The following is a 27,340-nucleotide window of genomic DNA, read 5'->3' as shown; positions in this document are numbered from 1 at the left end:
TTTCTTGGGTCAGATCTAGACTCTTCCCTAGAGCCTTTTCTCTGTGTTGCTTCCTTACATGTCGAGCTAGACTACTGCTGTGTGCATAACTGCTTGAGCAAGACTTGCAAATATAGAGCGACATTGAGCCAAATCCAGAATATTATACACAGAGCAAACTATGATTTTGTTGAGACTTCTCCCGCTTGTTCAGGCTATTATAGACTGTAATTATGTACAGCACATGCGCGTAATCATCAATTAAGTATTAATTTCGCTGCGAGTACCTAATTGTTGTTCCAAAGAAGAACCAGTTCGAAGAACAAGCTCATCATTGTATCATTGTGCCATATAACCATGTGTGCATCACGAGAGACTGATGGAGACAGCAGTAGTATTTTCGGGGATTCTAATTCCACAAGCTCACAGGTGAGCATGCAGAGCTCACATTTCATTGCACATATTAATTGTTGAAGCCACATGCAGTTTGAGAAAATTCAGTTTAATTATTGTGCTGCATGTATATTCTTTCAGGATTCTGGAAAGGGAGAATTTTTTATTAATTGGGAACTCGGAACTGCTGGGAAATCAGCAAAAGGAGAAGATAAGGCCATGTGTGATTTTGCAATCAGGCTGAAGACACTAGTGGAAGCGAGAGAATTGACTGGGTTTTACTGTGAAGTGAAACGCGAAATGGATGGTGTTAGCAGGTACATCTAACCCTCCCTCTAACTATATACAGTTAATTACAGCACATGTGACACACCTTGTAGCTTGTTAAGTGCATGGGTGTGCAATACCTCAATCTGTATAATATACTGCATACATCTTGTATGTATACATACTTTATCTTTGAGGGATTTGTATAATTATAGCTGGTCAACTGCATGGGTATTTCCATTTTCCATTATAGTGCAATAAAAATTATTAAAACATACTTTCCACTGACTTATAGCTCAGCCATGTGCCTATATAAATGATATTAAAAATGTAGAGTTTGGAACCCACAAATAAGTATAGTTGTGGTTCCAACAATAGGCTGAAGTTGTGACTGTGGGATATCTGATATCACCAGAGCATAGTTTTCTCACATCATTTTTCTACTGTCATGTGTGCAGAAAAATATTATTGTTTTAGAGCACATGCAGGACGTGCTACCAATGCAATATGCTACTAAACTGTGCTTTTTCAGACTCCGAACTCACCAGATTTCTCCAGTTTCTCAAACGAGAGCATGCTTCGGAAATTAAGATCTCCAAGGGAACCACCGTTATAGGATGCCAGCCTGGTAGCGATGTATGGGTGTTTGGTGATGACATCCATATCAAGTCTAACGGAGAGTGCATATCTGCAACGGAAAGTCCCTATGTGTGGTCACCCAATTGCATAATGGCACAGTGTGACAAAGTCAGCTTCAATGAGCTTGTGCCGAAACTTTCCATCCAAAGCAGCTCAATGGAACCTTTGAAGGATCTCCTCGACGGCCTACAGATAGCCACCAAGCACAATTATCCGCGTGCTCTCCTTGTTCTTGGTGGAACCATAATGTCTTGTCACTACACCCACATTGCTGCGAAGTATGGAGGATTTCCAATTGTGCTTGCTGTCGGACCAACTGAGACTGGCAAGTCAACTGCTCTAAAGGCTGCCCTGAGTATTTTTGGGATGGCCAAAGATACCTTTTACGTTGAAGGTTCCAATGCTTATTTTATGGAAAGAAGTGCCCTCTCGTGTATGCCATATGGTATTGATGAGGCCACTGCACACAGCAAGCAGTTGGATGTTGTCAAGCTCATTGTCGACCTTCATGGAGCGGCTAAAACAGCCAATTTGCGTCGTGGTGCGTTTCTTCCACTGTCTGTACCTGTCATAGCAACCAATGACAAATTGAAGGATGATCCAAGGTGTGTACATAATTAGAATGTTATACACCACAATTTTCATATAATTATATACAGCTATTTATACCTGCACTTTAAACTTTAATCACAGAGTGAAGAGCAGATGTGTGGAAATTTCCTTCCGAAGGCCAAAAGTTGGTCCCTCTACCGTTGAGGAAAGAAAGTCGAGACGTGACTTAGAGAGTTCAATCATTAACGGAACGCCTTCTGGCATTCTTCACTGGGTGATTTCTCTAAGACAAGACCTCGAAAAAGATGGAGAGGCAGAGGTGGAGAGGATTTTGCAGCAGATCCTTCAGCTGCCTCAGTTTAGTGAACAACCCAGACTAGCGCAAAGCTGGGCTCTTATTCTTTACTTTACATTCAAGGTAAGTTTATTAATTAGTGCGCATTTGTTGATTGTTATTGAACCATACATGAAATCAAGATGGTACGCGCCTGTGGGAAGGATGAGCTGGAGAATGAAATAATGGCGTGTGTAACTCTAAATAGCACTGCAACTGAGGAAGGTACTGACAAAACTAGTTCTCTTGAAAGTGTTGTGACTGACACAGTCAGGGAAGTGCTTGAGTACTGCAATGGAAAAGTCATAAGACAGGTAATAATACTGTTAGTAATTGAGTGTGCTGTGGTGATACCTAATTCCACTTGCATGGTTTCTGTTTACTTAATTAAAGGTGTTTCTAACCACTCATATTGGTGCTCTGAATGGCTTGCACTCTTACATAATAATATGCATACACTGTAACATACATATATATATACAGGTACTCACCTTTGTCAGAACAAGGTTGATGGTAAGCAACCAAGAAGTTGTGGCAATCCATCTTTCTCACAACGGGCTGAAATTTACTCATTCCCTTGATGAAATTAGAAATGCTGTCGACCAACTTGAGTGGGGGAAAGGCACGGACAGCAAAGATTTCCTGAATCCTACCAAACATAGTGGGACGTTAATAAATAGGAAAACAAGTGATCGCGTAAGAGCTGCCAACATCTTTCTTAACAAACTTCCTAAAAATCTTCACGATGTACTTAGAAGGGGTAAGTTTGTCTTTACCTATTTTGTTTATAGTATCAGTGTCACAGAATAAACATTGTGTACACACGCAGTGACCGACCCTGAGACTCCATTGGCTGAAGTAATTAAGTGTGGGCTGGAAGTGGCTGAAAAAACTCCATGCAGTGAGGAAGAGGAAAACAGTGGGCCAGGCTTAACTACTGAAACAGAAGCTGTCGATGGGGACAAGAAACATGCTACTGTAACAACATCACTGACTGAAACAGACGGTACATCTACTGATGGATCTGTCGATGATGGGGACAAGAAACGTGCTACAAGATCCTCGACTATTGTGCCTCCTTTTTCCAAAAGACTTTGCAAGGGGAACAATATTTACTAACAATACTGGTTGAATATTATTCAGTGCGCTAAATTATATATAAGTGCACGAAATGTGTTGTTTTGTTATAATCAATCTGTTGTCGTTACGTTCTACCATGCATGCATTGAATTGACAAATTTAATTATAAGACTAACTCGACTCAGCAGACTCGCTAGACTCTCCAGACTCTCCAGACTCTCCGGACTCTCCGGACTCTCCAGACTCTCCGGACTCTCCAGACTCTCCAGACTCTCAGGACTCTCCAGACTCTCCGGACTCACTAGACTCTCCAGACTCTCAGGACTCTCGGGACTCTCGGGACTCTCAGGGCTCTCAGGACTCTCAGGACTCTCCGGACTATAGCTAGACTCGCAGGACTCTCCAGACTCTCCAGACTCGCAGGACTCTCCAGACTCTCTAGACTCGCAGGACTCTCAGGACACTCAGGGCTCTCCGGACTCTCAGGACTCCCAGACTCTCAGGACTCTCAGGACTTGCCAGACTCTCAGGACTCTCCAGACTCGCAGGACTCTCAGGACTCGCCAGACTCTCCAGACTCCCAGGGCTCTCCAGACTCGCCAGACTCTCAGGACTTGCCAGACTCGCAGGACTCTCCAGACTCTCAGGACTCTCAGGGCTCTCCAGACTCTCCGGACTCTCCGGACTCGCCAGACTCTTCAGACTCCCAGGGCTCTCCAGACTCTCAGGACTCTCAAGACTCTCCAGACTCTCAGGACTCGCTAGACTCTCCAGACTCTCGGGACTCTCAGGACTCTCAGGACTCGCTAGACTCTCCGGACTATAGCTAGACTCGCAGGACTCTCCAGACTCGCAGGACTCTCAGGACACTCAGGGCTCTCCGGACTCTCAGGACTCCCAGACTCTCAGGACTCTCAGGACTTGCCAGACTCTCAGGACTCTCCAGACTCGCAGGACTCTAAGGACTCGCCAGACTCTCCAGACTCCCAGGGCTCTCCAGACTCGCCAGACTCTCAGGACTTGCCAGACTCGCAGGACTCTCCAGACTCTCAGGACTCTCAGGGCTCTCCAGACTCTCCGGACTCGCCAGACTCTCCAGACTCCCAGGGCTCTCCAGACTCTCAGGAATCTCCAGATTCTCCAGACTCTCAGGACTCGCTAGACTCTCCAGACTCTCAGGACTCTCCAGACTCTCAGGACTCTCCGGACTCTCCAGACTCCCAGGACTCTCAGGGCTCTCCGGACTCTCCAGATTCTCCAGACTCGCAGGACTCGCAGGACTCTCCAGACTCCCAGGACTCCTCAGGGCTCCTCAGGGCCAGGACTCGCTGGACTGCGCGACACAGCGTATTCGTGATAATATTATTATTAGCCGCCCCCTAGGCTAGCTACGGTGCAATTATAATGAGATTCACGGTCATTTTAACCCTTTCTACACAGGCTAACGTACTGCATTTAGCCACTTGTATCTTGTAGCCATTTGCACAGTTTACATATAAGGGGCATGACACGTGCTTACTGCGCATGCTCAGATGTCCAAGAATGGCAGTTAGCAATAACATCCTTCTCTTGTCAAGATAAAGAAGCACAGTTCTCCATCAAAGAAGCGAGGCTGCCACACAGACTCTGAGAGCGTAGATTAAGGAAGGAGTAAGGCTCCAGAAGCAGTGAAATAATTACCAGTCAGAAATATCCATCAAATTCCCAGCTCCACGGATCATCTATGAATAGTCTCTCGATACACTGGACTGCACTTGCTGTGTGCATAGCTCTCCTAGTGACTGCCATACCGTCTGTATACACGTTGGACAATGGAGACTCCTCGTTAGAAGCAGCTGAAGATCTGCCGAGTGTCTTCCTTGCTATTCTGGCTAGAAATTCAGCTCACATGCTACCCAACTTTCTCGGTTATCTGGAGAACTTGGACTATCCTAAAGACAGGATTTCATTGTGGTAAGTTGCACCTGCCACTATGCATCATAATTAGATGTTACTCTATATCAGATGCAATAGTTTGCAGAATTTCTATTTCTGTTTCTTGCATGCAAACAAAACCTTATTGTGTTTGTACCAGCCCCACCCACCTATGAATATCATTAACTACACTGTAGGATCAGAACAGACCATAACGGTGACAACACCACGGCAATACTTGCTGAGTGGGCAGAAAACGTTAAGCTCTTGTACAAATCGGTGGACTTGAAGTCATCAGACGAGTGGCTGTATCCGAACCTTGACCCCTTCGAGGAGCATGACGAGAGGTTCGTCCATGTTGCCCAGCTGAGACAGGAAGGTCTGGAGGCGGCCAGGCGTTCAGGGGCAGACTACCTCTTTGTGAGTTATCAGTGTGACCATCTCTAGCCTCGTTCCCGGCCCATCTATTGTAACGACCTAGCTAGGCTATCTCTAGACGTACCATTATGATACAGTGAAACCTGTCTATAGTGGTCACCCTGTAAGCAGACCACCCTCTATAATACAGCCAGGTTAATGGGGCCCAAAGTCTCCATAGCATGTGTTTGGACCTGTGTTAGCAGGCCACCTCTTTATTTCAACCACTGTTAGTCTGCCCAAGACAGTAGTAGATACAGTTTTAGTTATTGCAATTTTGGTATCCACAGTATCTAGCTCAGATTAACTATACAATTGTTGTTTATCCAGCGGCTAGACTGTGACAACTTTCTGGTGAACAACAGGACACTACGGATTCTGATGGATCAGCAAAGGTAAGTCAGTGCATGTACAGTCCATAGGGAGGGGATAACTTGTCTATATGTACGAGGCTTGCACTGAATACATTATTTGCTGACCTGTGCACTTTATTATGGTACATGTATGTACATGTAGAACAAGTTTGAATTGTCCCCTTCCCTCCACTGTAGATCTGCCTATGCACATTCTGAACACCGAGGTGTTTGGGTTCAGAGGACTATGAGAGCCTGGACTATGAGAGCCTGGACCACCCTGCCTGCACTTTAAGCTGGACAACCTTGGTAAGCCACTACTTGCCCACTAGACACTCTCTGTATCACTAAGGTTTTGTGAGCATCAAACATAATTATGCGAACTTTGCGAGGGTTTATCAATTCGCAACAATAAAATCGCAAAACCTAAGTAAATACACGCTATCTTTGCCAGAACGCAATAGTTAGATCTAGCAAAGGGTATGCTCATTTGTAAAGGCCAATAAAATATTCTAGTAATACAGATCCCCCTTTCTTTTTAGCTCTACTTTCTTTGCTGTACCACATAGTCACGAAATTTTCCCGCTGTACGGTATCTATTGTGTTAAATTAGATCAGTGATTACCATACTATTGTACCCGAAGATGTCAGATTTGTCATCTTCTGTTTTGGTACAACACATGAACAACTCTCTAACTGTTTTGCTTCCATGCATACAGGCTAATGAAGGAGACTGCTGTAACCAGAGATCAGATGGATGGTGTCACTTCACTGGGAAAGCAGAATGGTAATCACACATGGTTTAGTGGGGAGGGGGAATGTGTAATCCACCGGGTCCTCTTCCGGTAAATTTAATTTTGTACTTACATAATTATAATTTCAGAAGGAATTTTGGTTGATTGATCGTACTTCCTCTACAGCTGTGTCATGTGATCATCATGCTGTCATCTCTTATCTACTGCAAGTGGCCAAAGCAAGAACAGACATTGCAGATTGTGATGGCAACCTACCTCAAGATGTGACTGAGAATCAACAACAATCTAGGTATTCAGTAACCACGGTGTATTTCAGAGGCTTAATGATCTTTACCGCATGATGTGTCTTGGACCATGGCGAATGGAGAATCTAAAGACCTACTGTATAGGCAACACAATTCATGGTGAGTGTGAGTACCCTCCCACCCTACAATAGATACCTCCATCAGCTGGCTAAGATATCATTCTCACTACTCTCATGTGTCTGGATCTCAGAGGTGTCACATCTTCTAAGTCACGTACCTTTCAACGGCCATCTAGCTAGCTAGCTGCATATATCTGTGGATTTTATCATTTCAGTCTGTTATTATTGTGTACAGAATTGCACCTTATTATCTCAGCTACCCCACCACTAGATACCTCACACACACACATCTTGAGTATCAGAGTGTACTAATCCCGTCCCTCTCTCTCACAGATTGTTTCGTTCTCCTACTTTCTTTGTGATTGCCGGAGGAGTGACTGACAGTGACTGTGTGTACTCTGTCCTGCCCCTCTACCATTCCCACGGCCTCGCACACGGTGGAGGGCCTATGATCTACACAGGAGCCACTCTCGTCATTAGGAAGAAGTTCTCTGCCAAACACTTTTGGACCGATAGTGCAAAGTACAACTGCACTGTGAGTTGGCTAATTGACTGGGGCTGACCCACTTACATTAATGTCTTAGATAGACAGTACGTGTTGTTATGATTTCAGCTATTCTTGCCTTTGCTTTCACTACACAACTTGAGCTATGTATCACTGTGTACGGGTGACATCACTTCATTTATATCCACTTACTCCCCCACTGTGCAGATGGTGTGCACGATTGGGGAGTTGAATCGCTACGTGTTGGCCCAACCCCCTGGCTGTATCCAAACCTTGACCCTTTCGAGGAGCATGACGAGAGGTTCGTCCATGTTGCCCAGTTGAGACAGGAAGGTCTGGAGGCGGCCAGGCGTTCAGGGGCAGACTACCTCTTTGTGAGTTATCAGTGTGACCATCTCTAGCCTCGTTCCTGGCCCATCTATTGTAACGACCTATAGTGCATCCAGCTTAGAGAGTAGATTACCACAAATTTGTGAGTAGCTGTACTTAAATGTAAATATCTTTTGATCGGAACATTTCTAAGAAATGGTGTTGATACCAATGTGTAGGTGAATGACCATGAAAACAGTAATCTTGCACAGCTAAGGTCCTAGACTTCATCACATAGTTGTTCAATGGTTTAGGTATCCTGACTATCCCTTTATGGGTGTTACATTATGTTCACAGTGTTTATAATTCATAATTTACTGGTTTTCAGGTACACTTTTGGTTAGAGTAATAACTTTTGAAAAATTAATAGCTTAGCTTTCAAATTTCTGTAGTAAGTTAACAGATAAATGGGCTACATTTTGATACCAAGAACATCCTATATCCCATTGTTGAGATAACACTGAAAAGCTACATAATTACTATTTTCTACTGTTTTGATGACATCAGCAGCTGAAAACCACAAACCAATGCCTTTATCAATCACTATAACAATTTGTTGTTGTTCTATTAATCACCACAAACCCACCACCTTATGTTTCCATGGAAACATTTTTGAGTATGTTGTAGCTTGGTCATTCACCTACACATTAGTATCAGCACAATTTCTTAGAAAGGTTCCAATCAAAGAGATTTACATATAAGTACAGCTACTCACAAATTTGTGGTAATCTACTCTCTAAGCTGGATGCACTGTGCCATTATGATACAGTGAAACCTGTCTATAGTGGTCACCCTGTAAGCAGGTCACCCTCTATAATACAGCCAGGTTAATGAGGCCCAAAGTCTCCACAGCATGTGTTTGGACCTGTGTTAGCAGGCCACCTCTTTATTTCAACCACTGTTAGTCTGCCCAAGACAGTAGTAGATACAGTTTTAGTTATTGCAATTTTGGTATCCACAGTATCTAGCTCAGATTAACTATACAATTGTTGTTTATCCAGCGGCTAGACTGTGACAACTTTCTGGTGAACAACAAGACACTAGGGATTCTGATGGATCAGCAAAGGTAAGTCAGTGCGTGTACAGTCCATAGGGAGGGGATAACTTGTCTATATGTACGAGGCCTGAATACATTATTTGCTGACCTGTGCACTTTATTATGGTACATGTATGTACATGTAGAACAAGTTTGAATTGTCCCCTTCCCTCCACTGTAGATCTGCCTATGCACATTCTGAACACCGAGGTGTTTGGGTTCAGAGGACTATGAGAGCCTGGACTATGAGAGCCTGGACCACCCTGCCTGCACTTTAAGCTGGACAACCTTGGTAAGCCACTACTTGCCCACTAGACACTCTCTGTATCACTAATGTTTTGCGAGCATCAAACATAATTATGTGAACTTGCCGAGGGTTGATCAATTCTCAACAATAAAATCGCTAAACCTAAATTATTACTAGTAAATACACACAATCCTCGCCAGAACGCAATAGTTAGATCTAGCAAAGGGTCTGTTCATTTTTCACCAACAAAATAATTATTCTAGTAATACTCCTATACACCCCCTATACTGCATTAGTGTGTGTGTTGTCTCCCCCCACACAGTGGACCACCCCCCTATACTGCATTAGTGTGTGTGTTGTCTCCCCCCACACAGTGGACCACCCCCTTATACTGCATTAGTGTGTGTATTGTCTCCCCCCACACAGTGGACCACCCCCCTATACTCACTGTTGGGTGCATATCCATTACTTTTCAGGGAAAATGTTATGGATTAATCACAATGACTTAATTGCCTTTTCATGGGCAAATCATTGATAACACCTATTAAAATTAAGAATTTCAAGGATAGTACATACCATGAAATTTGAAATATCCATTAAAAATCATGTGCATTTCACAGCCCGATAGACCAGCTGAAAATTTTACACACCCATGAAAAGCAGATGGAAAATCAAACTACGGCATCATTGTTTTCATGGGAAATTCATGGATACATCTATTAAATTTTAGAATTTCAAAGATTGAGCATTGTGAAATATCCATTAAAATTTAATAATAGTTATAAAGTGAGTCAAAATTTACATATCCATCAAATGAAACTTAAAATTAAAACGTACATGCTATGGCCACGAGCATTTGTATGCCATAACATAACATAATATCTTCCTGTCTCTTTTGTCTCTTTTTCCTCTCCCAGTGCACACGTAGAAGGATCGTTCTTTTCGTTATCTCTGACAACCAATATTTCGAGCCCTATGTGCATATAAAAAATTTCTATTGATTTGTATTCATGAGGAATAACAGTGAATACAATAGATTTACCTGTATAAACATAATTATTATGAGACTGCATGTGTATAATTATTGTAGAGATACACCAACACACACAGAACACTAATAAACAGGTAGGTATTAACTGTTGTCTACTGCTAGCCAGAACAACTGCCTGGAGAAACTCACTTATAATAAGAAGCCACTCTTGGTCCCTCCTTATTTCAGACTACTTTGACTCAAGTCTCTCTAGTAGAATCCTAGGCTGCCGCTGCAAAGTATATATAATTATAGGTATTTTACTGTTGGATGTGTACAGCTATTATACTGCCTGGAGAAACTCACCACTTGCTATCCTGGTCATGACACCATCCTCTGTTTCATCCTCTTTGAGCCTTTGTTCCCTGGTATACGTAGTAGTGGCGTACATGGTATCCTCTGAAGTTTCCCTGCTTTAATTTTTAGACTCTCAGTTCTGGAGCTATAGCAACTAGTAACTGCGCATGCGCATAGCAACTGCTGCACTGGGCTTTATATAGAAATTCTGAAAAAAGAAAAGAAAAGCAACCAACAGAGTCTAAGACTTTAATGAGAACTCAATGGTCTTCTCTTGCTTTATGGAGGGGTGTCTGCAAGATCCACCAGACATGATCCAAACTTTCTTATGTTAACTTAGATCTACTTGTTCAGTGCTCACATGATATTAAATTTAGGCCATAAATTTTTACCTGCTGCAATTATTATCAGGCCAAAAATTAATATTATTTTACTGTTAGTTTCATGGATTGAATAAAGTTGTCAAAAACAGCATACCCATCAAATCACCGTGAATACAACGTGAATACGAAAATCATGGTGAACTAATTGTATTTTCATGGGTATGCTTTGATTTCACGATGTTTTACAGTTAAAGCTGTTATCAATGAAAAGTCTATGAAACATTATATAATGAATGTTTCATTGGTTGCTACTACAATTAATTGCTTTTTCATTTGCGATTCAAAGGATATGAGACCAGTAGTGACTGCATTAGTGTGTGTGTTGTCTCCCCCCACACAGTGGACCACCCCCCTATACTGCATTAGTGTGTGTGTTGTCTCCCCCCACACAGTGGACCACCCCCCTATACTGCATTAGTGTGTGTGTTGTCTCCCCCCACACAGTGGACCACCCCCCTATACTGCATTGTGTGTGTGTTGTCTCCCCCCACACGGTGGACCACCCCCCTATACTGCATTAGTGTGGACCACCCTCCTATACTGCACTAGTGTGTGTGTTGTCTCCCCCCACACAGTGGACCACCCCCCTATACTGCATTAGTGTGCGTGTTGTCTCCCCCCACACAGTGGACCACCCCCCTATACTGCACTAGTGTGTGTGTTGTCTCCCCCCACACAGTGGACCACCCCCCCTATACTGCATTAGTGTGTGTTGTCTCCCCCCACACAGTGGACCACCCCCCCCTATACTGCACTAGTGTGTGTGTTGTCTCCCCCCACACAGTGGACCACCCCCCCTATACTGCACTAGTGTGTGTGTTGTCTCCCCCCACACGGTGGACCACCCCCCTATACTGCACTAGTGTGTGTGTTGTCTCCCCACTGATAATGAGGCAGTGGTTGAAAAATAATAAACTACTTGTCTTCAAAGGCGACAAAAAACACTGTTTTCTAATCGATCCAATCGTTGCTTTGTAGGATCCCCATAATGTTAAAGTCATTAAAATAAAAAGTTAATTGCGTGTCCGTTATGTCAACGCACGGATGAATGCTCTACTGAGCATCTTGTTATAATAGCCACTGTTGGTCTGTCCAAGGATGACCAGTATAGACAAGTCTTACTGTACCTCTCTTGCCCCCCAGATGATGACAGAGGGTCTGGATCAAATCCTGATTCTGGAGGATGATGTCGTGTTTGAGCCCTACTTCCGACATGACCTCACTAGAGTGCTAGAAGAGGCCAATCGGATCACACCAAACTGGGACCTCATGTGAGAGCTCTGGAGATATACAGTCTATTATTATACGCAATGTCCGTATCTCGTTAGTCCAATCTTTGCTTACAAGTAGTTCAGTGCAACACCATAAATAAGGCACACCTTATAATCAGCTGACAGTAGTCTAGAAGTAAGAAAATTGCTGTCTAATTTCCTTGAACTATAACCATGCTAGTTTGGATTGTCCAACTTACAACAAATTAACGCTAGATTGTTGTATATAGAGATGCATTTCATGATACAGGGGATGGTCTTCTTCACTGGGCCTGTGACCGTGGCAACCTGAACATGGTGAAACTACTTGTGAAGAGGGGAGCAGATGTTAATATTGAGGACACAGACAATCAGACACCTCTTCATTATGGTGAGAGATGGAGTATTCCTTTACAGAGGGTGCTTGTGTGTTAATACATGTTGAAGCTAGCTGTCTGTTTGTAGATCTTTGTTTGAGTCCAATGCTCCCTCTACTGAATAGTGAGGGAAGTCAGTTTGGCTGTGTATCTATGGTAACCTGGGAGATCTTTTTGTATTTGCATTAATGATAGTGATCGAGGAGACATATTATACCCTATAGCTGTAGAAGTTGAGCTGGTTATTAGATTTATTCGCGGTAATAATTATTGTCTTTTTTTGAATTCCTTATAATTATATTCGTGATTGTATTTCCTCTACAGCTGTGTCATGTGATCATCATGCTGTCATCTCTTATCTACTACAAGTGGGATTCCTATCTCAAGATGTGATTGAGAATCAAGCACCTATATAATTATATAGCCTCGATTCCAGGCCGCACCTTTAGACAAACAATTCAATCTAGTTTCAGGTTATTAATTTTGCACATTTCCCATTATTGACCAATTAACTTTCAAGTTTTACATGATCAGAATGTAACTTGGTGAAATACATGAGAAACCGTATATAGAAAAAATTTAATTATAAGACAAAATGATGTAGTGTATAAATTTGCAATCAACGTATCTATCAGAGGCTAGCTGCCATGGTAACAGTACAGTTAATAAGGTACAGAGTCAGTGTAGTAGTTCACACACTTGAGTGTGTCCATACTGACTAGCCACATCATAGGCAGTACGTCCGTCCTGTATAGTGGGTATGTGAGCAGTTAGTGATGAAGGGAAATAAGGAATTTATCACAAAACCACTGGATTTAATGTTGCCATGGTGATATACAGTATCATAATTATATACAATCATGCAGCGTGACTCACATTAGCTTTGATATTAACGTCAGCCTTGGCCTCCAACAACATTCTAACAACTCCACAATGACCCTCCTGACTGGCTATGTGCAATGCTGTGGCTCCGTTCTGTGTACAGATCCAAATAATTACTAACAGACAAATAGTAAATCTCACCTTCGCTTGAATGTCAATTTTAGCTTTGGCAGCAATTAATATTTCCACTGCCCTCACATGACCATTCTGAGCAGCTACCATCAACGCAGTGAATCCACCCTGTACAGAGTCAAGATAGTACAGATCCACTCATTACACAATATCACTCATACAATATCACATGACTATCTACACTAATATCAGGGCAGAGGAGGTACGACATTGTTTTTGAATTGAATATTCCATTGTGATGACGTTTACGGGTTCAGCGACGGAAACAGTTAGATCTAGGTCTAAACTATACTACCCTTGAGCCTTAGTCACAGAATAACAGAGTTATTGTTAGGAACACACTACATGAAAACAACGTAAAAATTGCTTGAATAGATCACGAGATGCGTGTCGTACCTCGGTACACCAACTACCAGTGCTCTCTACACAAACATGACTAGCTCTGGTGTCTAATGGACCAGGTCAACAGAACATGGGGAGGCTCTGTGGCTAGTGGCCTCTGAGATGTGTGTACAGCTACTTACACTCACCTCTTTGGGTAAATCAACATTGGCCCCAGCATCGATTAGAACCTCCATACATTTCTGGTAACCACTGAAACTGGCTGTCCAAAGAGGGGTCTCTCCCGACTGTACATAGGAGGAAAACAATGTAAACAGCATGTTGTGGGAAATGACAACAAAACCAACCTTCTCCTGAGTGTTGACTGTAGCCTTGGCTGCTAAGAGGACCCTCACTATCTCATCATGTCCCTGGTGAGAGGCTACAAACAGAGCTGTCTGGTTGTCCTGTTATAGACCATAAACCATATAATTATATATCACAGCAACTGGACCAGCTAATTGTACACTCTCCACTACTCAGTCCACTCATACACAGAGGTAGCCTTGTTCCCAGGCCGATTCTTTTGTATGGAATGGAAGGGAGGAAAATGCGGCCTGGTGTCTACTGATAGTGCGCATGCACTTAGTTTTGCTGTAAAATATGGGTAATCCCCTTCTTTTCCCCCTATCTACCGTGCTGTGCTTCTATTGTGTTGATCAAGAAGGCTTGCACACTAGTCTGAAGCCAGAAGAGCCTCTCGTCTACTTCACGACAGTCGTATGGTCGGAATGTCTGAGCTTGGAAGGACTGGCTATAGCAAGTCTTTGTGCATGCTTCCTATGGTACTTCTAACTGCTGCTTGAGAAGACAACTATACGACCATCGTAGAACTAGAGCCTACTAGCCTCAGACTTCAGACTAAGTGTACCAGCTTTCTTGGCCAACGCAATAGAGGGCATAAGCCATAGCTTCAGTATGGAAGTACGTATTACGGAACATATTCCTAGTAAACGGACTAGTTTGCAAAAGTTTTACATTAGTGCACGATTACCATGCGCACTAACACCCAAGCAATGGACACCAGGCCTTTTCCCCCTTTGAAAAAAGCGGCCTAGGAACGAGACTAACACAGAGGTGACAGTAGTACACACACTCAACCATGGAATCAGCAGAGTACACAAACACCACCATGCAGCGTGACTCACATTAGTCTTGTTGTGAACGTCAGCCTTGGCCTCCAACAACATTCTAACAACTCCACAGTGACCATTCTTACTGGCCATGTACAATGCTGTGGCTCCATCCTGTACAGAGTCAAGATAGTACAGATCCACTTATTACACAATATCACTCATACAATATCACATGACTATCTACACTAATGTCAGGGCAGAGGAGGTACGACACTTATTTAATTGAATCTTCATTTGTGACGACGTTTGTTTAGCTGGTAGTTAAGGTTACGGTATACTGTTCCACCCACGCTCAAATCTGCGTGGGTGTTCAATGTAGTTCAGCTAGTAAAATGGCTCTCATCTGGCAATGGTTACTCTGAGTTAATTCTAGGCACCAGGAAACCCCTCCTTACCGTATACTCTGCTGTTTCTTATTATACGAATAAAGGGGCAGGTGACTGAAAGAGTTTTTCCCAAGTCTAGAGTAAGTTACAACAAAGTTACGGCGCTGTTTTTGTAGGCTAATATAGCAACTGTAGAGTAGTAACAAGGATATATTTTTTGCTGTAAGGTCTCTATGAACAAGATCTCTCTGAGTCGCCCTCCAGTAAGTCTTCAGGCATCGAATACTGGTCAGAAAGACAACCTAGAAGCTATGCAGTCAACAAAATTTGATGACAAAATACTCAGTTTTTCCAGCTGACCTCAGACCACTTCATTGGATTACAAGACATATAAACTCTGAGTTATTATTGTAGCTAGCATTGTTCCATGTTCTCTTTCCATTGATAATCGTTGCAAGTTACAAAAATAACGTTGTGATGAGTTTGTGATGAGAAATAAATATCTTATGAATCATTCATGAGCAATTAGTATACTGTAACCTTAACCGCGACCTTGTCACGACAAACTCTATAGGCCTGTAGAACGCTTGTAACTAGCTGTTTAGCTAGCTCTGTACGTTGCTCAAGGTCTCTATGGCTAGCTATAGTGTTTCTCCAGCTGAGGTCCTGGTTAGAACTCGTCCAGATGTATATGAAAGGTGCAGTGCTCTCAACATTTGTAGCAAGCATATCTCCTAACTAAATAGGGTTCACTGGGGTTCAGCAACGGAAACAGTTAGATCTATGTCTAAACTATACTACCCTTGAGCCTTAGTCACAGAATAACAGAGTTATTGTAGGGAACACACTACATTGAAAACCAATGTAAAAAAGATTGGAATGCAATTAAAAGAGAGATCACGATGCTGTTGTTACTGGCTACATGCATACAGAGCTGTCTGGTTGTCCTGTGTTATATAGACCATAAACCATAATTATAATTATGTATAACAGCAACTGGAGGGTTAGTGTAAAAGCTGGAATGCAGATATAGAACGGAACATGTAGCTGGCTGTAATCATCACATGACACCCTGTTATTGGAAAGAGGATCAACAACTTACACACACTGTTGCACAGTACGTGGTAGATATTGAGATAACAGTTTCATTGTTGAGAGTATAAATGTGGAATTTGCTGACTCCACAACTCAATGTGTGTGGAAACCAATGGCAAAAGGCTTGGTCAGTGTGTCTCTTCAACACGCACAAATCGTTTAAGTTTCACCAAGGGCCAAAACTTTGCAGGCATGCAGATTGAAGAAAGGTATAGCTTTGGAGTGTCCTGTATAGCTATAGACTTCACACTCCACCTTACTTTGGGCACAACATAATTACTTCGCTAAGTCTATAGACACGTATAATTATGTCTATTTGTAATGTTCAATGTTGCTACTATAATTATACTCAGTCTACTTTTTACTCCTACAGTAATAGTCTTCTAAAATTAGCTGTCTATAAAAGGATTCTGTAGCACTTTTTACAAGTATTTAAGTCATACTACACTAAAAAAATACAGAGCACCATCAGCAGCTCTCTTTTTAGTCATTCCATATTCCGTTCCATTCTGCATTCCAGCTTTACACTAACCCGCAACTGGACCAGCTAATCCACTACTCAATCCACTACTCTAGTAAATCTCACCTTATTTTGAATGTCAACTCCAGCCTTGGCAGCAATCAAGACTTCCACTGCCCTCACATGACCATTCTGAGCAGCTACCCCCAATGCTGTGGTTCCAGTCTGTACAGAGTCAAGATAGTACAGATCCACTCATTACACAATATCACTCATACAATATCACATGACTATCTACGCTAATGTCAGGGCAGAGGAGGTATGACACTGTTTTTACTTGAATATTCCATTGTAATGACAAACATGACTAGCTCTGGTGTCTAATGGACCAGGTCAACAGAACATGGGGAGGCTCTGTGGCTAGTGGCCTCTGATCGAGATGTGTGTATAGTAGCCTCGATTCCAGGTCGCATTAAAATACTGCCTGGTACCTTCATAATATGGGTAATCGTACTACAAACGTAAAACCTTAGTACCCGTAATTTAGTCCCTTTACTAAGAATATGTTTTGTAATATTTTATCTCCATACTGAGTTCCGTGAAGCTGTATCTATTGCTTAGAAGGCTTGAACACTAGTTTGGAGGCTCTCATCTACGTCTACGATGGTCCTATAGCCAGGTTGTCTTCGCAAGAAGCAGTCAAGAGGACCATACACTTCCCATAGCCTGTACAGATCTAAGCTAAGATATCCTGACCATACAGCCATCATAGAGGTGGATGAGAGACTCTTTTGGCTTCAGACTAGTGTGAAAGCCTTCTGGAACAACGCAATAGAGAGCTAAGCTGATGTACATAGATAGAAAATATATGAAAGAAAGAAAAGAGGGGATTCCCCAGATTCTGGAGAATAAACTATCACATGCTCACTATCACCATGCAATAAGTACCAGGCCATACTTTAATTGGCCTGGAATCGAGGCTATGTGTACAGCTACTTACACTCACCTCTTTGGGTACATCAACATTGGCCCCAGCATCGATTAGGAGCTCCATACATTTCTGGTGACCATTGAAACTGGCTTTCCAAAGAGGGGTCTCTCCCGACTGTGCATAGGAGGAAAACAATGTAAACAGCATGTTGTGGGAAATGCAACAAACCAACCTTGATCTGAGTGTTGACTGTAGCCTTGGCTGCTAAGAGGACCCTCACTATCTCATCATGTCCATTCATACTGGCCCAGAAAAGAGCAGTCCAACCATTCTGTAGAGACAATATCATCAACCAACGGACATATTGGCACTGTAGTATTCCCCTCACCTTGTCTGCCTGGTTGGGATCAGCCCCACACTCCAGTAGCTCCAGAACCACACCCACATTTCCCGTCTTACAGGCATCCAGAAATGCGGCCTAGGAGAAAATACACTATCAATAAACACACCCAAAAGATGGAATGACAAAAATTGTATGTACATGTTATATACTGTTCAAGATTCTATAGCCACACACACAGAAGTACCAGCATACAGTTTACACAACTACACAGAGAAAAGAGGTGTGCTTTTTTAGACCCTGAGCGTGTGCTATATTAGCATCGTGGTGTGCTAAACAGTTTGTAGGCATAATTATAATAACATGCAGTTGACTTTTTTTATATTCCCCCCTCTACTTTAAAATCCTGTATGACCCCCTGTAATAACTCTACAATATAATATGCAGGAAGGACAAGCAAGTAAAAGATTGAATGGGGCTCAAACAAAGTGCAAGTGGAGACCAATTGAAGCCTATATTGCCCAAGTTTCATAGCACAATAAGTGAGTTATTTAATTACAGCACCACTCTAATTGAAGGGCCAAGTTCAATAACAATTAAGCGCCAAGTTGCTAGCGCTTACATAATTAGAAATAACGCATCCTTAATTCGAGGCTACATGTACAATTGATCTGATAGCCTCGTGGAAACAGCTATACTATAGTACTGCTAAACACCACTCTAAATAATATTATAAGTGCCAAACTGGAATTATGGTTTTTTCTTGTTCTATTTGTGCGCCACTGAAAATCTTTAGCGGCGCTGTAAAAACTCAGTGGAGAGGGGGGGAGGGAACCTTACTTTGTTCATGCTATGAATGGATGAATAAACGTTAGTGATGTCTTATTTCGTCCCATAATAATTATAAGTTTCATTGCAAAGCTGTGATAACCCCACCTCCTATCAACAGACTAGTGAATGCTATCAGTGGAGAGGGGGGGGGGGGGGTGGAACAACCTTACTTTGTTCATGCTATGACTGATGTTATGTACCTAATCTTAATTATTCTTATACTTGGTTATAATTCTACTGATCACTCACTCCAGTCTCCTTCCACACATCTTGCATTACAGAGGATGATTTGCCTGAGGAGGGATAAACGGATAATACAATACAAACATTTTACACAACAAATAAACTGCTAATCAAGTATATAGCACATCTTACCAGCCTGGTCAGTGGGTAGACTAGACGAGCCTGGAGCTACAGCAACAGGTGATAAAGATGTCACAGTTTCTGCAAAATGATTACTCAATATAAGCTCAATATCATCAAGGTACTTGCTACGTGGAGACAGTAACACTGTGAGAATGCACTGACTGACCTTTGATCCTTTGGAACAGTCTTTCCAGGTCCGTCTCCCTGTCCAGTGAGACATACTGAACCTCATTCACTATCTCCGTCACAGGAGCACCTCCAGGCACACCTTCCCATCCCTTCTCGCACACCACTGGGAACATACTCTTGCGAAGAGCTTCTGCTTCGTACAACTCTCCATTGCAGTACAAGGACCTCATATAGCGTTTAGTGAGCACACAGATAAAGGCTTTGCAAGTTTTGATAGCGGAGGCAATCTCAGATCGCCATCTGCCCCCAGGACGAACGCCATCTCTGTCTACAAACACGGTGAGGCCTTTTTGTTCCAGTGGAGGACGCAAAAGAGTGTCCACTGTGCGCATAGTGTCAGCCTCACGGCTGTAGCTGATGAAGACGTCATATTTCTGAGATGCCACGAAACCTGTGAACATGGGAAAATTCAAATGATCACCATTAATAACTATTTATATCACATACTTGGTGGAACTGTGAGCAATTCCCTATAGAACTCTTTTCGTTTCTCTTCAATCACATCCTTGACAAATGTAAGGAAGTGTTTGTTCCCACTGTTTTTTATTGCTGTGACTAAGTCGGTAAAAGCGTCCAATGTGGTTTTTGGCGCTTTGACGTCGACAATGATCATATCCATGAGCTTCTCAGCACCGTCTTCATGGCGGACGATTGTCTGGCATTGGCTGTTAGTCAGTTCTCCACTCTGACGTAAGTATTTAGCTACATCTTGGATGCATGCAGAGAGCTTCTCTGTCAGCTCCACTCTGCAGCTACAGATGGCTTTGTATTCAGGGGTACCAGTAGTCATCTGCTGTGAGGGGGGATATTTAAATGTGTAATGCTGACTCTGTGCACTTCAACACACCTTAGCCAGTGGTGTAGGCAGGGGGTGGCAAAGGGGCCCCCCTTTTTCTGGATCTCTACTACTCAGCTCAGGTTAGTGTAGCTGATTATCTTGCTGAGCACTCCCTTTCTTCCCAATCTTGCTGCAGTTAGCTACCTAGTAGGCAAGCAAAACGATTTAGTCCCTAAACTGTGAGCTATTCTGGTCTAGACAGTTCTTGTTCTTTGCTAAACCATAGCCTATAGAAGAAGGAAAGGGATTGGAAACGCAATAGAAATCCTGTACTATAGGCTAGTTGCGTCATGTGACAGGAAATGCCATACTTAACCCCTAACGCACCATAATTTAACCTGGTTCCACATGGAATTGAGGTATTACACTCTCCAGATTGTGGCAATGGACTCTGATAAATGGACCAACGGTAGATTATGTCATAGAGGCTTGAGAGCTTGCATGGTGGGTGGGGCTCACGCAACAATTGCAAGCTGATACCACCACACACAGCTAGCTAGAGATATATAGACTAGTTATATCATAGATAATAGAGCACAGAAAAATATGGTTATATAAAGTACCCCCCTGCAGCATGTACTAGATCTATGTCTTGAAGCAAAAGGATATGGAAGGCTGCATGCATATTTTAATTTTTAATGCATGTCTGGGTTGCCCTACAGTTTGCCAGTTTCTTTATCCGTTTCATTGCAAACTTCTGTTCACAGGATCTACAGCAAACAGTGTTGCATGTTACACTTGCTTGATTGCTCCAGGCATCATTAAAACCTGCTCGTTGGTCCTAAGGGGCCTATTAAAATTAGGTGCATGGACCAACTGCCTGGACGACTGGTAAAAGAATTCACCCAGCTTGCATAAAGTGTTCTAGGTGGGCAGCTCATTTCAAAGCTTGCAGGGGTTCGTTGGCATCAGGAAAACCTGCTTGTTGGTCCATAGGAGGCTGTTTCTGGAAACTAGGTGGACCAACGACCTGGACGGCAAGTAAGAAAATAGTCGCGCAGCTTGAATAATGTGTTCCAGGCTGGTGTCACAGCTCATTTTTCAAAGTTTAGTGTCTCCATTGGCATCAATTAAAAGAAAACTTGCTTGTTGGTCCATAAGGTTTCCTTTTTCTGGAAATTGGGTGGACCAACGGCCTGGACGACAAGTAAGAAAATAGTTCACGCAGCTTGAATGCATAATTTAATGTGTTCCAGGTTGGTGTGAGCTCATTTCAAAGCTTGGTGTCTCCTTTGGCATCATTAAACTGGAAAACCTGCTCGTTGGTCCATAAGGTTACCTGTTTATGCAAACTGGATGGACTAACGTCTTTGGACGACAAGCAAGAAATAGTTCACGCAGTTTGATTTCATGTACTCATTTCAATGTTTGGTGGCTCCTTTAGCATTGAAAACCTGTTGTTGATCTATTAAAGTTTCCAGTTTCTGGAAATTGGGTAGACCAACAGACAACAGGGGTAAGAAAAGAGTTTATGCAGCTTGCATTTATTGTGTTGGTTTCAACTTTCCAAGTTTGGTGGCTCCATTGGCATCAATTAAACAAGATAACTGCATGGGGCCCCATTGTATAAGTATCATAAAAATTATTCCTGGAAATTCGATGGACCAATTAAAGGGCCAGGACGACAGGTAAGAAAATAATTATGTTTCTCCAGTTGTTGACTACTATTACATACAGTGCATGCTGCCTCAGTGTGGGACCTGACATCCTGTGGTTAGACAGCACATCTTTTGAATATGTGTGTGTGGGTGTTGTTGCATAAACTTTGCTATTTGATGTGGTTGATTTAAACCTGGCTGCGGTTCGATTATGACATCTAATGAACTCTGATCTTTCTGAATATGTACATCAGCTTAATTCTAGACTTAGGCTGTATAATGTAATGAAGAGCAGGCTGCCACAGGCAATGAACAAGATGACTTTGAATTCTCGGTGAGCAACAGTGATACTGAGCCTCAGTCCTAGATCTATAATATATAAAAATAGTGATACCATGCACAAGTGAATTATGCACCGATCCATGTCAGTCCCCACTGCCCCCCCTCTCCCTGTAGGACATAGTGGGGTTTTGGTAACCCTGAGGTGCGGGATATATAGGGTGAGAATTTGAGTTCCTTAGTATACAAACTTACAACAGCAATATCCATGCAGAGAAGTGTATAGCACATGCACGCGTGTATCATGCAGTAGTCAAATCCTGAGGTTATTAAGTGGGGGTATATGGGAGGGAAAGAGGCGATTTGATTTCACCCAGGCTCCCAGGATATTGATGCAAATCAAATCCCCACTAAACCCCGACATATATACATACACGGGGCGTAGTGGGGCTGAAATTTATACTTCTCCTATCTATATATATTGCTATTTTTGGGTGAACAATAAATATAATTATCCCGGACCTCTATAACATCCATCAATCATATCGTCATCAATTATAGAAGGCCTATGATCCTGAATCGGTTTTTTTAATCTAGCAACATTGACCATGACGATATTTGCCATGCATGAGTATATTATAATTATTATATAGTAATATATATACCCATGTATATATTTATATATATATTGTATCCAATGACATGTATATGAGTAATCAGTATAATTGGTTGGGTATCACTGCATGGGTGATTCCTATTCATTCATGCAACATCTGCAACACTGATGTAGTGAGTCGCTATAATAATGTATAGCTATCATTGTGCATGTGCTATGTACAAATGCACTCGTGGCAATAAAACACGTCATCAATTATAGAAGGCCTATGATCTAGTTATAAGCCACTCATGGAAACGGATTCGAGAGGCTAACGAAGATAAATATTCATTTTGCTCAAACAAGTTAAAGAAGAAGAGGAAACACTACCCTAGTAAGAGAATTAAAGCATAATTATGTATAAATCTATATGGGTATGAATGCGGGGTATTCGATATATTGATGCATGTACATGCAAGCCTGATTGCTATTGCGAAATGCATGCGCATGCTCTTTCTTTGCGTTTATTTCGATTGCGAATTATGCATTCGCAGTTTGCAGTAGAAAGAACTATCCTCCAATATACGGTACCATCCACAACCTATTGCTAAGTGATCACGAAGAAGTAAATTAATCCCAAGTGTGTATTATATCGTTTATTATAATATCGTTCAATTTGTAGGTCAGATCAAGAAAATGCACCGAGTTGTTCAGGGAAAGGGAATCGTGTCAACTCAATTCAGGAGTGACCAAGAGGGCCATAATGAGCCTTTTGATGATATGACACTAAGTCAAGCCGGATACAAAGTACAGGTAATTGTACAAACTCAAACATTAGATCTCTACAATCATGCCATTGCAGGATAATGTTTCAAAGTCAGAAACAGAGCCGTCTGGAATTCCAGTGCCATTGCTGTCTGCATATCTCATCAGTGTACATGAACAGCGTGCTTTCAACTCATTGGACAACTCTCTCCGGTCGTTTGTTATACAGGGAATCAATAGAATCGATTCCTCTTTGAATGTAAGTATATTATCTTTTTCGTGCGTATAATTGCATGCATATAATATAATTATAGAGAGATGAAGTATAATTATATTCATGTAGTTGGTCTGTTGATCTATTAACTTCACAGCTAGAGCATGGAGTTTCTTTTCGTCTCACGCTGTGGGTTGCACTTCAGTGATGGTATACAGTGGGTATACTGGTGCAGTTGTGATAGTGCACGTGGCCACTTACTAAATAGCTGCTCCACTTCGGTTGATTCCATATATATGATGCATTCACAAGCATTGTTGGCTCTGAATGTATCCACATCGAAGCAACTAGACTGATTATCCAAGAGACTGACAATATTCACAACATTACATCAGCTCAAGAATTATCAGGTACATGTCTTCTAAAAAAGTGCATGCACAGCTAATATTTATGAATTATCCTCATACCCATTCAGATCATTCGTATACTTTGAATATTGAACCTCACAAGGAGGACACCTCCTACAGTATAAATGTTGGCACAGAGGTAAGTTGGACACTATTGTGCATGCATGTACGTCTCCAATCACAACTATATAATTATAATGATTTACAGGTTGTATGCTCTATTGGGCAGGCGGTATGTACAAGAGCTGATAGTGGCCATGGTGTTGTACAAGTTCGTATTGATGATAAACAATTAAGGGGTCTGTACTGTTGTACATGCAAATACAATAAACAGCACAGTTCACATGCGGACATTGTCGAGAAAGCATTGAATAGCCCGGATGAGGATAAACATGACTGCCTCAATAAAATTGCAAAGATCTGTCTAGTGTGCAGCAGAATAGACAAGTGCACGTGCATCAGTATCGGTCCCTTTCATCAAGCAGTATACCATTCAATTTATCAAGTGAATTGTCTCAACAACTGGCATGTACTGTAGCTGATCGCTTCAACATTGTAAACAACACTTCTATTTTGGGCTCAGTTGACACATATTGTAAAGTGTGCAGTACGCTTACACGAGATGAAGAAGACAAGCAGGAATCTGTACGGAGCAAAATTATACTGTTCAATACAGTTATCAATGCGAATGGTAGGTAGCTTTAGAAGTATAAATCCATAACAATTATTATATTGACCAAACAGTGCATGTTAGGTATTGCTCAGGATGTAAGAAACGTAAAGAATTTGATGGCCAACTAGTAGGATTATTGAATATGGGCAAGTTCCTGGTATCCTATGAAGTTAAATTCTGCGAGGTTTTATGCATCAATTCCTTTTGGGAAGGTTGCATGTGTGTGCATTAATTTGACTATTAACGATACATTTCCTCTTCAGAACAACTATATATACCCAGTATTGTGTGTTGGTTAAAAACCATGAAGATGCAGGATTCGGCGATCAGTTTAAGTATATGTTTACATACAATCACTATCGGTTGTCGTGGTATGCCTTTCTTGACCCGTTAGACATTGATTATCAAGTAGGATTTCAGTGCACTGCGTGTGGAGATTGTCCACCCATTGTTGTCATGGATGCTACTAGTTTAGCATTCAGAAAAGACCTTATGCCCTGGAAGTCCCAACTCAACGGTTCTGGAGTTCATAAAACCTCATCCCCTATATCAGCTGTACTGGAAGATAAGTGCAAATTTTCCCATGTGATCAAACACTGCATGTATATAATGATTATATATATAATGATAGTCCTCCCTGAGCTAAAACAAAATAAATACCTTGCCAAGCATGCATGCACAGATTTATTCAAAACTTGAAATCAATTTTTAGAAGGTGCCTCTCATCATAGTAATCATATATACAGTGTGGCGAAAGCTGTTTTACTTATTCAGCAATTATTGTTGTGATAAGTTTAGGATCATGCAGACAGCTGAAAAGTTACTGTATTTATTTTCTTTCAACACTAGTTTCCATGATCGGATATACATCAACAACAAGACAACACGCACGCAGCTGAAGATGTTTACTACAAAGAAGTGTATAAGCCAGCATGAATTCACTTCTCTTCTAGAATTACTACATTTGCACGCACCAAGTTTGGTCAAACTTATCACCACGCAATAGCTAAAGAAGTCAACGAGGCTGATACAGCTGTCTCCTGTTGCAAGCACTGGATTAATTTACTGCAAGCTCTCAGTTCAGCATCACCTGTGTGTGCTTTGGTACCACCTACAGAAGAAGTGCACAAAATGCTAAAGGAAATGGAGTCTTCTGGCTCCTTGAAGTCAAATGCAAAAAAGATGGCCTTTCTACAAAAGGAAGCTCCAGTACTGTTCACTTTAATTGAATGTCTTCCTTCTTACCCCACTGAAGCATTTCAGCCTATACTAAAAAGGCTTGTGGAATTATCATTAGCCCCATTTACGCAAGACTTCACAGAGTCTATAGTACTGGTGACCATGCACACTGACATTAATGATGATGATATGATATCGTACTTTCCAAAGCTTCCTTCACTAAGAAAACAAAAGATTTATAAGGCTGACAGTTCTAAATCCTCTGTATGTACAAAAAAAAGCTCAAGACATCCATCACTGCTACCGGGGATATTTACTCTGTATTGTCAGCATGGTAATGCTGCATGCATGATAATTATAATTATTACGCCTCATACCGTATTACTAGAATATTTTGCGGGTGAAAAACCTTTGCGAATGAGCCAAATCAGCAGAAAATTTGACCCTTTGCTATCTAACTATTGTGTTCTGGCAAGTATTTACTAGTAATAATTTAGGTTTTGCGGATTTTATTGATCAACCCTCGCAAAATTCGCAAATGTTTGATGCTCGCAAAAATTCTAGTAATAATTATGGTACACTAATTTGCATCAATATTGTATAGGAATTTGCTATGGATTCCAACTGATGGAAGTTCAGGAATCCCCCAACATTCCTTTCACTATCTTATATGAACGATTCTCATCAGGTATAAATGCTATATCGGGACGAACTCTTCCGGCATGCAATTGCATAATAATATAATTATATGCCCTTGTATCTGCAGCACCTGAAGTCATCATATACGACAATAGTTGCAACCTGCATGCATGCACCAATACTGCTTGAATAGAGAGCCCTCCTTTTTCAGGCACAGTCGGTTTCTAGTAGATCGTTTCCATTGGCCAAATCATTCAGGTATATAATAATTGTATGTTAAGTATAATTATATGATTTTAATTACCATGCACTTATATATCATACAGGATGTGCTTACAAAATGAGCACCTATAGACAATATGATGCCTTGAACAGCCAGATGGTAGAACAATTCATGCTTGAAGAGAATCAAATCGTCACTGAATAAAAGAAATTTCCTCACACATTGTGGATTTTATCTATGGTATATCACAATCAGAAAAATTATAAGTATAATATTGTATATTGTACTCACATGCATGGTGGTCTTGTCATGCACTTTTT

General features: G+C 41.7%; 4 protein-coding genes and 3 long non-coding RNA genes across 18 annotated transcripts in view; 4 read left to right on the top strand and 3 right to left on the bottom strand.

The window, feature by feature from the left end:
• LOC135342575 (uncharacterized) overlaps positions 1–27,340 on the bottom strand; it is a 242,336-nt gene that overhangs the window by 85,822 nt on the left and 129,174 nt on the right. The window contains exons 32-33 of the mRNA XM_064539323.1: positions 15,085–15,183; positions 14,245–14,343 (exon numbers count right to left, since the gene is read on the bottom strand). Of these exons, the coding sequence (XP_064395393.1) occupies positions 14,245–14,343; positions 15,085–15,183 (198 nt within the window). The remainder of the gene's footprint in view (positions 1–14,244; positions 14,344–15,084; positions 15,184–27,340) is intronic.
• The window catches only part of LOC135342747 (procollagen galactosyltransferase 2-like), a 111,912-nt gene that overhangs the window by 77,408 nt on the left and 7,164 nt on the right, over positions 1–27,340 (top strand). For 4 of the 9 annotated variants that reach the window (XR_010396915.1, XR_010396914.1, XR_010396911.1 and 1 more), the window contains 9 exons: positions 5,906–5,970; positions 6,127–6,237; positions 6,648–6,715; positions 6,849–7,087; positions 7,381–7,582; positions 7,760–7,926; positions 8,923–8,987; positions 9,139–9,249; positions 12,058–12,199. The exons of 1 other annotated variant lie outside the window; for it this stretch is intronic. The gene's annotated coding sequence lies outside the window, so the exon portion shown is untranslated. Of the gene's footprint in view, positions 1–4,762; positions 5,198–5,355; positions 5,579–5,905; positions 5,971–6,126; positions 6,238–6,647; positions 6,716–6,848; positions 7,088–7,380; positions 7,583–7,759; positions 7,927–8,922; positions 8,988–9,138; positions 9,250–12,057; positions 12,200–12,435; positions 12,556–12,865; positions 13,083–27,340 lie in introns of those variants that run through there. 4 more of the 9 variants (XR_010396903.1, XR_010396913.1, XR_010396912.1 and 1 more) reach the window with 4 other exon arrangements.
• On the top strand, positions 337–3,532 carry LOC135342436 (uncharacterized). Its single transcript, XM_064539165.1, has 7 exons — positions 337–408; positions 514–679; positions 1,172–1,883; positions 1,972–2,248; positions 2,308–2,478; positions 2,648–2,924; positions 2,994–3,532. Exons 1-7 carry the CDS (start codon positions 337–339, stop codon positions 3,281–3,283), a joined length of 1,965 nt encoding a protein of 654 aa, XP_064395235.1. The 3' UTR covers positions 3,284–3,532.
• LOC135342818 (uncharacterized) lies at positions 9,946–11,213 on the bottom strand. The gene is made up of 3 exons (XR_010396935.1): positions 10,541–11,213; positions 10,385–10,466; positions 9,946–10,177 (listed from the first exon to the last, which is right to left on the bottom strand). It is a non-coding gene; the product is annotated as an uncharacterized LOC135342818 (long non-coding RNA).
• LOC135342680 (ankyrin repeat and protein kinase domain-containing protein 1-like) overlaps positions 13,050–27,340 on the bottom strand; it is a 29,209-nt gene continuing 14,918 nt past the window's right edge. The window contains exons 3-8 of one of the 2 annotated variants that reach the window (XM_064539486.1): positions 18,273–18,362; positions 18,117–18,215; positions 17,960–18,058; positions 13,565–13,663; positions 13,418–13,516; positions 13,050–13,288 (exon numbers count right to left, since the gene is read on the bottom strand). In XM_064539486.1, coding sequence (XP_064395556.1) covers positions 13,220–13,288; positions 13,418–13,516; positions 13,565–13,663; positions 17,960–18,058; positions 18,117–18,215; positions 18,273–18,362 — 555 coding nt within the window. In that variant the 3' untranslated portion in view covers positions 13,050–13,219. Of the gene's footprint in view, positions 13,289–13,417; positions 13,517–13,564; positions 13,664–14,085; positions 14,185–17,959; positions 18,059–18,116; positions 18,216–18,272; positions 18,363–27,340 lie in introns of both variants that reach the window. The other variant, XM_064539487.1, reaches the window with a different exon arrangement.
• Positions 22,257–25,540, top strand: LOC135342827 (uncharacterized). 3 transcript variants are annotated; one of them, XR_010396949.1, is made up of 9 exons: positions 22,257–22,380; positions 23,203–23,314; positions 23,603–23,733; positions 23,783–23,944; positions 24,061–24,309; positions 24,375–24,445; positions 24,515–24,997; positions 25,051–25,191; positions 25,243–25,540. It is a non-coding gene; the product is annotated as an uncharacterized LOC135342827 (long non-coding RNA). The 3 variants fall into 3 exon arrangements; XR_010396950.1 differs by having other exon boundaries at positions 24,057–24,309; XR_010396951.1 differs by lacking the exons at positions 22,257–22,380; positions 23,203–23,314 and adding an exon at positions 23,456–23,545.
• Positions 25,557–27,280, top strand: LOC135342832 (uncharacterized). The gene is made up of 4 exons (XR_010396956.1): positions 25,557–26,492; positions 26,763–26,846; positions 26,925–27,055; positions 27,124–27,280. It is a non-coding gene; the product is annotated as an uncharacterized LOC135342832 (long non-coding RNA).

The sequence above is a fragment of the Halichondria panicea genome, chromosome 10 (genome assembly GCF_963675165.1).
Source record: "Halichondria panicea chromosome 10, odHalPani1.1, whole genome shotgun sequence".
Lineage (NCBI taxonomy): Eukaryota > Metazoa > Porifera > Demospongiae > Suberitida > Halichondriidae > Halichondria > Halichondria panicea.
The sequence above is the reverse complement of the archived record's forward strand: the minus strand, read 5'-3'. Positions and strand labels throughout refer to the sequence as shown.

What these genes read in the sequence shown, in the direction of transcription:
- LOC135342436 (XM_064539165.1), top strand. Translation starts at nt 337, where the DNA reads ATGTGTGCATCACGAGAGACTGATGGAGACAGCAGTAGTATTTTCGGG. An exon ending in AAATTGAAGGATGATCCAAG is followed by an intron (nt 1,884 to 1,971) that starts GTGTGTACATAA and finishes CTTTAATCACAG; the next exon opens with AGTGAAGAGCAGATGTGTGG. An exon ending in TCACGATGTACTTAGAAGGG is followed by an intron (nt 2,925 to 2,993) that starts GTAAGTTTGTCT and finishes GTACACACGCAG; the next exon opens with TGACCGACCCTGAGACTCCA.